This window comes from Dipodomys spectabilis, unplaced genomic scaffold (assembly GCF_019054845.1).
Source record: "Dipodomys spectabilis isolate Male_0828 unplaced genomic scaffold, ASM1905484v1 ptg000325l, whole genome shotgun sequence".
Lineage (NCBI taxonomy): Eukaryota > Metazoa > Chordata > Mammalia > Rodentia > Heteromyidae > Dipodomys > Dipodomys spectabilis.
In genome coordinates this window covers 526080-538147 of record NW_024871002.1, presented here as the reverse complement: position 1 = coordinate 538147, position 12068 = coordinate 526080, and the positions used below count along the sequence as shown (strand labels likewise).

General features: G+C 41.7%; 1 protein-coding gene across 1 annotated transcript; it reads left to right on the top strand.

The window, feature by feature from the left end:
- The first annotated feature begins 245 nt into the window (after nucleotides 1-245).
- Ube2a (ubiquitin conjugating enzyme E2 A) lies at nucleotides 246-11643 on the top strand. The gene is made up of 6 exons (XM_042702486.1): nucleotides 246-457; nucleotides 599-679; nucleotides 1123-1148; nucleotides 9311-9400; nucleotides 11057-11145; nucleotides 11425-11643. Exons 1-6 carry the CDS (start codon nucleotides 414-416, stop codon nucleotides 11551-11553), a joined length of 459 nt encoding a protein of 152 aa, XP_042558420.1. The 5' UTR covers nucleotides 246-413; the 3' UTR covers nucleotides 11554-11643.
- The last annotated feature ends 425 nt before the right edge of the window (nucleotides 11644-12068 follow it).

Below are 12068 nucleotides of genomic sequence, written 5' to 3'. Positions count from 1 at the left end.
CCGAGTGCAAAAGGAGCCTTTTCCCTCGCTAATTTCTTGTGAATTAGAGGCTTTCCCTTTTCTCAGGCTTATTGGTCACCCCTGGACCATCCCCAGAGCGACTCCCAGCCTCCTTTGCTAGAATTTAATGACATAAGCAACTTATGCCCCCCCCCCCGCCTTGGTGTTGGTACGGCCTGTCCGGAGAGAGGCGTTTCACACACCCCTCCCTTTCCTTTCAGTTTGGTTCAGCCCCCGTCTACTCGGGGGTGGTGCTTAGCCGGCGCCAGACCGACCCTAGGCTTCGGCGAGGCAGTGCGGTTCCGCTGGGCGCTGCCGCACTACCTCAAGCTCCTGCTCCGACTCCGGCTGGGGCTGCTTCCTCCGAGTCCCGATCTCTCGGTGTATGTTCCACATCTGACCGGACAAGAGATATGTCTACCCCGGCCCGGCGCCGTCTTATGAGAGACTTCAAAAGGTAAAACAGGCAGGGACACTGGAGGCGGGGGGCTGCGTGCAGGGGTGCAGGGCGGGTCCGGGAGAGGCGGAGTGTGGGTTGGGGTAGACCAGCCGAGAACTGAGGCGACTTGGGGGGCGATCGTTGTCTGTCTCTCTGAAGGTTGCAAGAAGATCCTCCAGCTGGAGTGAGCGGTGCTCCTTCTGAGAACAACATAATGGTCTGGAACGCGGTCATTTTTGGGTGAGTCTGCGTTCCGGGCTCTTACCTAGAAATGGGGGTCACCAGGCGTCTCGCATGGTATCCCCGGGCAGGCCCTGAGCGCAGACTTAGGGTGAACGGGGGAAAAATTGTTTGGGTTTGGCTGGGCCTAGGCGCTTCCCCGGAGCCTATGCCTCGATTTAGCTCAGATCCCGCTGCCAGGGGAAATCATTTGGGGGTTCGAGGGGGGCGGGGTAGGGGAGTAGTGCTGGTGGGTGGGGTGGTGGCCTGTGCTGTGTTTCTAGGACTCCCCCCCTCCCCGCCATAACTGGACTTAGTAGCTTGGCCCTGCGTAGCGACACTTGATCAGGGGGATACGGGATGGCACCCTGAGAGTAGCCAGCCATCTCCTAAAAGGTGAAGTGAGGAGAGGGGAGCCCCCCTAGCCCAAGCGAGAACTGACTTGATTTTTCTCTATGTTGCAGGCCTGAAGGGACTCCATTTGAAGATGGTAAGAGAGAGTTTCTTTACCCTGCTTTCAGGACTCTTGATCATATGGGGAAGGGGTGGGGATCCCGAATCACCCTGCAAGCACCTTCCTGCTTAGAAACCTGCTGTGCCTTAGCCTCTGCCTTCCAAAAGCTTGAGTGGAAGTCCAGTGTGTGGCAGGTGCTCTAGATGTTGTCTACTGACTAGAAATGGACCTTTTGTTTTTCTTCATCTTGTTTTTTTCTGCCTTTCACTTAGTTTTTTAACATACTCTGGTAAAGGCAGACACTATTGGAAAAACAGGACTGTTTGAAACTGGTTCTAAGGGGTTTTGAGGTTTGGGGCTGGGATTTTGCTACATTCAGTCTCCCCTACTGTGATTCTGACTTAGTGTGAAACTAACCAGTTGCTGAAAGAAGGATCCCAGGGACCATCTGCTTCAGAATTCTATCCCAAGGGCAGGAAGTGGTCAGCAGGTGCCTTGGTGTGTGGGTGTGTGGGAGTGTTCAGTGCCGAGTGCCTGTGGAAGTCCCATACACACAACTAACTGCTTTCTATAATCAGACATTGCCTGCCTGTCAACCTCATTTCTCCCAGATGTTCTTAGCTGTAAACACTGGCTGTAATTTTGTTGCATTTTGTTCTTTTTTGGCGCCAGCCCTGAAGCTTGAAATTGGGGCTGTGAGCCCTGACCTTTTTAAAACCTCAAAGCTAGCATTCTGCCACTTGAGCCATAGCTCCACTTCTGGCTTTGTGTGTGTGTATATGTGTGTTTAATTGGATATAAGAATCTCAAAAACTTTCTGCCTGGGCTGGCTTCAAACCACAATCAGTCCTCACTCAGATCTCAACCTCCTGAGGAGCTAGGATTACTGGCTTGAGCCACTGGTGTGTGGCTGGCTTAAATTTTTAAAGCACATAATCTCAGTTGCTCTTTTTTTTTTTTGGCCAGTTCTAGGGCTTGAACTCAGGGCCTAGACAGTGTTCCTGAGCTTCTTTTTCTCAGGGTTAGCACCCTGATCCACACAGTGCCACGTTTGGCCTTTTCTGTTTATGTGGTACTGAGGAAACAAACCCAGGACTTCAGGCATGCTTGAGGCAAGCACTCTACCACTAAGCCACATTCCCACCCCTCAGTTGCTCTTTAAAAACTTTGTTTTGAATTTATCTCAAAACTTCACAGGTTTATGTTCAGTTTCAGCAAATAGAACACATACTGTGTCCCCTTCACCTAACTCTTTCCCTCACATACCTTTCCCAGTTTCGTGGAAATGTCACAAGAAAATTGACATAGACAATTGAATTTTGCATCCACTCAATTTTGTGTGTGTGTTTAGCTACTGTCTCTTGAAAGTTTGGTACATTAAGAAGGTTTAAAAAGTGAGTTTATGAAATTCTTTAAATTTGAACTAGTTAAAAAGAAAACCTGAATTTTTTCTCGATTATTTATCTTTCTTTGGTATAGCATTTTGGATGCACAAACATGCACACACTCACACTCACATACACCAGTTTGAAGGTGAAAAAACATTTCTACAGACTACTTACTATTACTTAATGTTCCTGAGTTGGATTGCTTTTTGGTGGTTCCAGTCCCCAAAATGCTGTGAGGTAAGTCAAGATCTATAATTCGTCTCAGGTACTCAGATTTCCTTAGCAAACTGTGGTCAGTTAGCCCAGTACTTTTAGCTTCCTTTCTGCTTTACCTCCTGGCTAGATTATGCTTTTCAGTGCTGCAAGAAATGACAGGAAAGTGATTGCTTTGGTGCTGTTAACCATTTAAATTGGACCTGTAGCAGGAAATACCTAGGCTTAACTTTTTCTCCATTCCATTGGGGTGAATTCTTTGTACCTAAGCTTTATGTGCAGATTAATTGTATTTGCTTTAGTTCCAATAGGCTTTTGTTTTCACTGGCTTCTTTTTTTTTTCTTATTTTACTTGGACTGTTTTATGTTAGGCACAGCATTATTAATAGCACATCACTTTACTGGAGGTTGGCTACTAAAAATTTCAAGGGTGCTTCTCTTGATTTAAGTGGTATGAATTGGAAAGGTGCTTATGGAATCCATTATCTGCCTGGACATGTCCCCTTTGACATAACTGGCTCTATTTTTTTGTGGTGAATATCTCCATCTTGGCATTACTGAGAGGCATAGGTCAAATGACAGTACTCTTATTTGGTTCATGTTATTAAATAGTCTGCTATTAGCCATGGGTGCTTCCTCAGGTGTCTAGGACTCCTATTGGGGCTACAAAAATAGATTTGACCATTTGAGTGTGTGCTGGTTCTAGGGCTTGAACTTACAGCCTGGGTACTGTCCCTGTCACTTGAGCCACAGCTCCACTTCTGGGTTTTTGGTGGTTAATTGAAGATAAGAGTCTCATGGACTTCCCTGCCTAAGCTGGCTTCAAATCACACAAACTCCTAAGTAGCTAGGATTACAGGCTTGAGTCACTGACTCCCACCTTTTTAAAAAATTTTTTGTATGTGTGTATGGTGGTCCTGGGGCTTGCACTCGGGGCCAGAGCGCTGTCCTTGAGATTTTTTTTTTTCCAGTCCTGAGGCTTGAACTCTGCCTGTGCTTTTTGCTCAAGGTTAGTGCTCTACCACTTGAGCCACAGCTCCACTTCCAGCTTTTTGTGATTAATTGGAGATAAGAGTCTCACAGAATTTTCTGCCAGAGCTGGCTTTGAACTGCGCTTCTAAGATCTTAGCCTCCTGAGTAGCTAGGATTATAAGCATGAGCCACTGGCACCTGGCTCCAAGCTTCCTTTGTTTCTGTAATTGGTAGGCCCCAATTAAAGAGAAGAATATTAAGAAGAGGATTTTTTAACAATATATTAATTGTACTGGAGGTTTCACTATGACAATTCACATGTGTATGTTATTTTTTTGGCCATTCTTCTCACAACTTAGTTTGAAAAATAAGTGATTTTTATAGTAATGTTATTTGTTAAGATGTTGTAGATGTCCTACTTTTTATTTTAATATATTTCATTGTTATTTTAAAGGTGATACACAAAGGGATTACAATTACATGAGTCAAGTTATGTTATGTTTTAATGAGAATAACTCTTTCTATTGCTCTCTCTTTCCCTGAAGGAAAGGGATTTGTAAAGGTAATTTGATTTGACTTCACACACTTGAAATCAGAGGAATTTTCTGGACAGTTTATACTTCGTTAAAATAATGTGTGGTAATTACAAAGGTTATGGAATTTATATCTAAAATTGTTAATAATCAGGGGAATGTACTGTTGCTTGCTTTTCATAAAGGTAGACTTCTTGAGGATGTAAATCTTTTCTTGTTAAAATGAATCCCTTAAAATTCACTGAGGGTGGGGCTGGGAAGTTGGCTCAGTGGTAGAGCGCTTGCCTTGCATGCTCGAGGCCCTGGGTTTGATTCCCCAGCATCACATAAGCAAAAAGAAAAAAGCCGGAAGTGGCACTGTGGCTCAAGTGGTAGAGTGCTAGCCTTGAGCTGAAGAGCTGAGGGACAGCGCCCAGGCCCAGAGTTCAGGCCCTACGACCGGACCCCCCCAAAAAAAATTCACTGAGGGTGTTCTCAAAATAATTAAATCCTATGATGGAAAGTTTGAGGCATTATCTTAAGACTTAGAATTTTCAGTCATCAAATTTATTTTAGAGTATAAGTAGTTTGCTTTCTTTTCAGCAGTCACAAAGTAGTCAAATGGCAGAAAAACACCTGCTGAGGGACTTTCTTTGAATAAGTATTTTCAAAAATTTGTATTTTTCTATCTTTTGGCAGAACATGCACTTTTTTTTTTTTTTTGGTGGGGCTTGAACTCTGGGCTTGGGCGCTGTCCCAGTGCTCTACTGCTTGAGCCACAGCACCGCTTCCAAGAACATGTACTTTTTTTTTTTTTTGCCGGTCCTGGGGCTTTGAACTCAGGGCCTGGGCTCTCTGTTCCTGAGCTTAAGGCTAGCACTCTACCAGTTGAGCCACAGCACTATTCCCAGCTTTTTTGTGTGGTACTGAGGAATCAAACCCAGGGCTTCATGTATACTAGGCAAGCATTCTACCACGAGGCCACATTCCCAGCCCCCACACACTTAGTTTTCAATACTAAGGATTGAACTCAGTCAGCCTCATGTTTGCTAGTCAAGTGCCCTACCTCTTGTGCTATGCCCTCAGCCCAGAATATATGTTTTTATTTGTTTATTTAGGTTGTGAGGCTTGAACTCAAGGTTGAGGCACTGTCCCTGAGCCTCTTTGTACTAAAGGGTAGTGCTCTAGCACTTGAGCCACACGCCACTTCTGGTTTTTGAGTGGTTAATTGGAGATAAGAGTTTCAGAGACTTTTCTGCCTGGGCTAGCTTTGAACTGTAATCCTCAGATTTCAGCTTCCTGAGTAGCTAGGATTACAGGTATGAGCCACAGGCAGCGCCCAGCACATATATTCTTTAGTTTAACCATATCAGTCCTTATTGCCATGTATGAGCCATTTGATGCATAATTTTCTTGGTCTCCAGTATGTATACAGATGGATCCGTTTTCCTTACAATGTTTGGGCCTCCTTAGGAAGATGAATAAAATCAATAGAGATGATGTATAATAATTGTGAGGATTAAACTTGGGAGTTATTCTAGAACCTAGCCTCTTAAATATTCTGAGGGTAAGCTCTAGTCTGAGATTGTGTATAGTCTATGATTTTAATGATCTTAATATTTGTTTAGCTCTCCAAAATTGCATTGAGTGTTCTGTTGAGGTCCTGATTTATGTGTCTGAAAGTATAGAATACCTTTTTAGTGTATTTATTGAATAAGATTTGGGTCTTTACCTGCTTTACTTTTCAAGATAGTAAAAGCTATTTAAATGCTTTTTCTTTGCGGGGGTGGGGAGTTTGTCATGGGGCTTGAACTCAGGGCTGTCCCTAAACATCTTTGTACTCAAGGCTAGCGCTCTACCACTTGAGCCACAGCTCCACTTCTGGCATTTTGTGCTTAATGGGAGATATCTTTCAGATTTTTTTTCCTGCCCCAGCTGGCTTTGAACTGTAATCCTCAGAATTTAGCTTCCTAAGACCTAAGATTACAGGCATGAGCCACTGGCACCTGGCAGTGGGCTTTTTTTTTTTTTTTTTTTTTTTACCATTTTAACCTCGTTTTACATGAAGAACTTGAGGTTTTAGTCAGATTGAGTGCTTTTTCCCCTTCACCTCAGGTTTCCCAGCTAGTAACCAGAGTAAGGATTTCAACCCAGATCTGACTGCAAAGATTTTGCTCTTGCCAACTCTGCTCTAGTCTTGTTTTTGCTTCCTTATGTAGTACTTCACCACCTTTAGATACCATATTTAATAATGATGGGGTTAAAAGATCTCTGTAGTCTGCTTTGGGGGGACAATACTGGGGTTCAAACTCAGGCCCTTGCACTTTCTAGGCAGGTGCCCTACCACTGAGCCATGCCTTCAACTCTGTATGTGCTATTAAACCTGCCCAGTTTTAGAGCAATTACTTGGCGTTTAATCCCTTACCTGTAATTTAATAAGATTTCAGTATTGATCCCATTATATATACACACTTGAGATACATAAGGAAGCTTCAAGTGTTCAACTGTCTACCATTCCTTCTTTCTTGCATGGTATAAAGTGAATAACTCTGAAAGGAAGAACTGCACATTCTTCCTCAAAAACCAGGACGATTTAGATGGTAATAAAGGTGAAGTATATTTGGTGTTCTCCAGGCTTGAACTGAAGGCTTGGGTGGAGCACTGTCCCTGAACTTCTTTTGCTCAAGGCTAACGCTTTGATCACTTGACCCACGGTGCCACGTCTAGCATTTTCTGAGTTTTTTTTTTTTTTTTCTTTTGGAGATAAGACTCTTACAGACATTCCTGCCTGGGCTGACTTTGAACTGCAATCCCCAGATCTCAGCCTCCTGAGTAGATAGGATTACAGATGTATGCTACTGTGTTCCACCATTCCATACTCTTGGGAAATACAACATGCCTCTATGTGTTGGCATATTTTGTGGTGCTGAGAATGGAATCCAGGACCTCCCACAGCTAAGCAGGTGCTTTATCATAGCACAGAAACTCCCCCTATACCCCACTGTGATATGACCTTTTAAAGTCATTCTCAAATTTTGTAACACCTACTCATACCAAGGGCCACTTACAGTGAGTTCCTTCCTGTGAGTGGTTGTAGTAAACATACTTTGGTATTGTTACATAACAGATGTAGACATTGAAGAATGATGGTATTCTTCTTTTCTTCCCCAGTAATAAACCTCTTCATGGGACTAAGGCAGAACTAAATCACCAACTCTGCATTAGTAATAAATTATACTCTAGCTGAAGGATGGTCTGTTGTATTACAATGAGTAATTTATTAAATGCACCAGGGAAATAGAATGTGCATTGCCTTATATCAGATAGCAACTGATTTCATCTCATTTACTTAATTTCTCAGTGAGGGGGAAAAAGTCTCCCAATTGTATTTTTGATTTATTTGACAATTTAAAACATTTTGAAAGGCAAGATTGCCCTCAGATAACAACATCCTATAACTCTTGAGTAAAATGCAGATTGTCTATTACCTGCTGTGCTTTCAGGTCTCCTGCCCCCTTAGGTTGATCCATGTTGAAGGAGAATAATTTCAGTAGCACTATCCTAAACAGATCTCATTAGAAAGATAATTTTGTGGCCTCTATTAATATAGTATAACCAAATGTGATTTTTAAGTCATTTCTATGATTTCCCTCCCTTAATGTGACAAAGTTGACTTAATAGTGTTTTCATTAGTCACTATTTTATGAAAGTGAACCAGTGAACAATTTTTATACTTACTCCTATCTTAAAAATAACTTGAGCCATGCACAGGTGGCTCACACCTGTAATACTAAGCTACTCAGGACATTAAGGATAAAAGTATCACAGTTCAAAGCCAGCCTGGTCAGGAAAGCCCATGAGACTCCTCTCCAATTAACTACCAAAAATGCAGGAAGTAGAGTTGTGGTTTAAGTGGAGTTGTGGTTTAAGTGGTAGAGCTCTAGTCTTGAGCAAAAAGACTCAGGGACAGTACCTAGGCCCTGAGTTCAAGCCACAGGGCCAGCACAAAATTTAAAAGGAAGGAAGAAAACTTAATTATGGATTTTTCTTTCTCTCTCCCTCCCTCCCTCTCTTCCTCCCTCTCTCCCTCCCTTCTTCCTTCCCATTGTGGGGCTTGAACTCTGGACCTGGGCACTGTCCCTGAGCTCTTCAGCTCAAAGCTAGTGTTGTACCACTTGAGCCACAGCCTACTTCCGGGGTTTTTGGTGGTTTATTGGAGATAAGAGTCTTACAGATTTTCTTGCCCGGGCTGGCTTTGAACCGCAATCCTCAGATCTTAGCCTCCTGAGTAGCTAGGATTACAGGTGTGAGCCACTGGTGCTCCACTTGGATTTTTATTTCTAACGTTAGTTTTGAAACTTTGTTTTTTTTTTTCTTTTTTACTCTGTTGAAAACTACTGCAGTTTAAGATGACAACTGACTGAAATAATACTTTAGAAGTCTTTTATTCCTATAAAGGGCAAAAGCCAAATTTGGGGCCCAGTTCCTTGTCATTTTTATATAAGGGTATTTTCAAAGTGCACAATGGCTAAAGTCATCCTACACAGAACAATTTTGAGTTTGTGATACTAGTTTTTAAGTTTGGAGGTGAATAATGGCAAACCGAAGCACAAATCAACTTTGACTTAGGAATATTTGTCCTTCTTGGGCTAGGAATATGGCTTAGTGGTAGAGTGCTTGCCTAGCATGCATGAAGCCCTGGGTTTGATTACTGAGTACCACATAAATAGAAAAAGCCGGAAGTGGTGCTGTGGCTCAAGTGATAGAGTGCTAGCCTTAAGGAAAAGAAGCTCAGAGACAGTGCCCAGGCTGAGTTCAGACCTGTAGACTGGCTGTGTGTGTGTATATATATACACACACACACACACACATATACATATACATATATATATACACATACATATATATATACACATATATATGTATATATGTATACACAAACACACATATTTGTCCATCTTTAGAGTCATTCCTAGAGCTGAATTTCTAACCCTATCTACACTTTTTCTTCACTATTGCATTTTAATACTTGGAAAAAAAGCCTTATGGAACATTCAAACCAAACCACTACTGAACAGTGAACATTTCTCAACCTGTTCTTTTTTAACTTCAGGAACATTTAAGCTTACAATCGAATTCACTGAAGAATACCCGAATAAACCACCGACTGTCAGATTTGTCTCTAAAATGTTTCATCCCAATGGCAAGTATCTCAGTTTTAATACAGTATTTTAAGCTGTTACGATATAGTGCTATACAGAGAGCCACATTGCCTGTTTAGTTAAGTATTTGCTCTGTTTCCTGAAATGTGAACTTATTGGTACTGACTCATCTATTGCCATCTTTTTTTTGTTGTTGTTGTGGGGCTTGAACTCTGGGCTGGGTGCTGTCCTTGCACTCTTCAGCTCAAGGCCAATGCTCTATCACTTGAGCCACAGCACCACTTCCGGTTTTCTAGTGGTTTATCGGAGATAAGAGTCTCACAGACTTTACTGCCCGGGCTGGCTTTGAATCACAATCCTCAGATCTCAGCCTCCTGAGTAGCTAGGATTACAGGCGTGAGCCACCAGTGCCCAGCTTCTATTGCCATTTTGAGCTATAGTCCTAGCCATGAAGTAGGAAAGGTACTTTCCCCTTGATTGGAGTCTTAAGAGCCTCCTGGGTTTGGTGATCTTTGTCATTTACTTATTAAACAAAAATGAGGATGCAATTGGGGTTTTCTTTTTTTTTCCTTTCAGTCTTGGGGCCTGGGTGCTGTCTCTGAGCTTCTGTTTGCTCAAAGCTCTCCCAGTTGAGCCACAGTTTCATTTCTGGCTTTTTCTGTGATTAATTGAAGAGTCTCATGGACTTTGCTGCCCAAGGCTGGTTTTGAACCACTACCCTCAGATCTTAGCCTTCTGAGTAGCTAGTATTACAGGCATGAGTCACCTGCACATGGCTTGGGGTTTTGTTTTTTTTTGCCAGTCCTGGGGCTTGAACTCAAGGCCTGGGCACTGTCTCTGAGCTTCTTTTTGCTCAAAGCTAGCACTCATCACCTGAGCCACAGTGCCACTTCTGGCTTTTCTGCTTATGTGGTACTGAGGAATTGAACCTAGGGGCTTCATGCATACTAGGCAAGCACTCTGCCACTAGGCTACATTCTTTTAATGCTAGGGGTTTTCTTTTAATGCTAGGCCAGGTCAGTGTGTAATTATTTTTACTAGTATTTAAAAAAACAGTTGTGTATATCAGACTTGCCATGGAACATTTTTAAAAAGGAAATTCTCTGGCCTCATTCCACACCTATGAAAGAATCAGCTTCTATTGAGGGCCGGGCATATATGTTAGGAAAGTGCTACAGGTTTACAGGATTCTTTTTTTTTATTATTGTGAAAATACTGTACAGAGGGGTTACAATTACATGGGCAGGATAATGAGTAAGGTCTACAGGATTCTAACATGCCTTTTTTTCTAGTAGTAAGCTCAAAATGGCTTGCTTTTATAAATAGTTTATAGTATCAGATATTTTATATATTTATGCCAAGAATGAAACCTGGTGAATGCTGTGCTTTTATTATTTCAGATAGGAGACATAGTTTACAAATTTTGTGGAATGAACTTGCCATAATTCTATGGATAAGGGACCCTATTAGAAGAGAAGTAGGCTTTCCTGCAAAGTAGGGCTCATTTCAGAATGAGTATATTTTCTAGTTTTATACCAATCACATTGAATATCATCTTATCACACTGATCCACTAGAGCAGTGGGAACACAGTGAACTAGTAATATTTTCTTTAAATTTTGAAAGCAAAGTGTTATTTTTGTCTTAACTATATTCTTAGAAGTCTTATGTTTAACATACCTACTTCTGTGCTTTTAGTTTATGCTGATGGTAGCATATGTTTGGATATACTGCAAAACCGCTGGAGTCCGACTTATGATGTGTCTTCTATTTTAACATCCATCCAGGTGAATTTTTCCTTATTGTGACTGATCTTTTGTTTTGTAAAGTCCTAACTTGTTGAGCCAAAGCTTATTTTATAGATAAAAGTAGACCATTAATACCCAAGCCACTGGAAAATGTGTGTGTGTATGTGTGTGTGTATCTAGTCTACTTGGAGTTAAAGTCACATAGTATGCTAATGACATGCAGTTTAACTATTATATATTATCACTGGTAAAATAGCTGTTTGTTTTGACCATTTTTTTTGCACTGATACACTGACATTAAAATTTTTTTCTCTATAGTCTCTGTTGGATGAACCCAATCCGAATAGTCCGGCAAACAGCCAGGCCGCCCAGCTGTACCAGGAGAATAAGAGGGAATATGAAAAACGTGTTTCTGCAATAGTAGAACAAAGTTGGCGTGACTGTTGACCACAAGTGGAGTAAAAGAAGAGGCTGGTCATAAAAAATGTGTTTATCACATTAATGCTAATGTCATTACATTTACTTTACAAAAGCAAATAGCTGTTGTGCTGTTTCTGTCTTCCTTTGCCAAGCTTTTTCTGCCTCTCTACTATCCTTGTTGACATGAGACACTCTATGAAATCCAATGTACTGTACCTGGGTTACTTGCAAACATTACTAGTGCTTAACTCTTCTGTTGTGTGTCTGTAGCCTCCTGGGCAGTTACCTTTATTTCTGTGCTTTACACTAGGCTTTTAAAATGTTATGTTCGTGGCTCTGATGCATATTCTAATGACCAGGATTTACATATATATACATATATGTATGTATGTATATATATACACACACACATATATATTTTTTTTTTTGGGTGTGTGCCAGAATTGGGGCTTGAACCCAGGGCCTGAGTGCTGTCCCTGAGCTTTTTTGCTCAAGACTAGTGCTCTAGCCACTTGAGCCACAGCTCTATTTCCAGCTTTTTA

What these genes read in the sequence shown, in the direction of transcription:
- Ube2a (XM_042702486.1), top strand. Translation starts at nt 414, where the DNA reads ATGTCTACCCCGGCCCGGCGCCGTCTTATGAGAGACTTCAAAAG. An exon ending in CTTATGAGAGACTTCAAAAG is followed by an intron (nt 458 to 598) that starts GTAAAACAGGCA and finishes GTCTCTCTGAAG; the next exon opens with GTTGCAAGAAGATCCTCCAG. An exon ending in AGGGACTCCATTTGAAGATG is followed by an intron (nt 1,149 to 9,310) that starts GTAAGAGAGAGT and finishes TTTTAACTTCAG; the next exon opens with GAACATTTAAGCTTACAATC.